We start from the raw sequence: 403 nt of genomic DNA, 5'->3' as shown, positions 1-403 counted from the left end.
GCAGCAGCAGCAGCAGGGAGAGTGAGCCTGTAGAGGTGGGGATACACCGCAGACTGATGGAGCTCCTCGGCTGTCTCCTCACTACCAGGCTCAAGCATGTCAGTTGCTGCTGCTGCTGCTGCTGCTGCTGCTGCTGCTGCTGCTGTTGCTGCTGCTGTTGCTGTTGGTGCTGCTGGGGCTTGGCGTGCTGTTTGTTTGATGCTGCTGCTGCTGCTATGCTGCTGCTGCTGCTGCTTCTGCTGGTGCTGTTTCTATTGATCTCGTCTGCTGTTGCTGCTGCTCCTCATGCTGCTGCTGCTGCTGCTGCTGCTGCTGCTGCTGCTGTTTGCTGCAGGTGAATGCGTTGCGGGTAAGGGAGGGCCTGCCGCCTCTGGAGCTGCAGGAGCCTCTCCCTGCAGCAGCA

At 60.3% G+C, this 403-nt stretch overlaps 2 protein-coding genes across 2 annotated transcripts in view; one reads left to right on the top strand and one right to left on the bottom strand.

Annotated features, from left to right (window-relative positions):
* The window catches only part of EMH_0023440 (uncharacterized protein), a gene marked incomplete at both ends in the record, with an annotated part of 1,747 nt that extends 1,714 nt beyond the window's left edge, over positions 1 to 33 (top strand). Inside the window, one exon of the mRNA XM_013502134.1 lies at positions 3 to 33. Coding sequence (XP_013357588.1) covers positions 3 to 33 — 31 coding nt within the window. The remainder of the gene's footprint in view (positions 1 to 2) is intronic.
* Positions 34 to 213: 180 nt separating this feature from the next.
* Positions 214 to 403, bottom strand: part of EMH_0023430 (uncharacterized protein) — a gene marked incomplete at both ends in the record, with an annotated part of 441 nt that continues 251 nt past the window's right edge. The window contains one exon of the mRNA XM_013502133.1: positions 214 to 403. Coding sequence (XP_013357587.1) covers positions 214 to 403 — 190 coding nt within the window.

This window comes from Eimeria mitis, genomic scaffold, assembly GCF_000499745.2.
Source record: "Eimeria mitis Houghton genomic scaffold, Emh_scaff837, whole genome shotgun sequence".
NCBI lineage: Eukaryota > Apicomplexa > Conoidasida > Eucoccidiorida > Eimeriidae > Eimeria > Eimeria mitis.
Note: the sequence above shows the minus strand (reverse complement) of the source record. Positions and strands in the feature narration are given on the sequence as shown.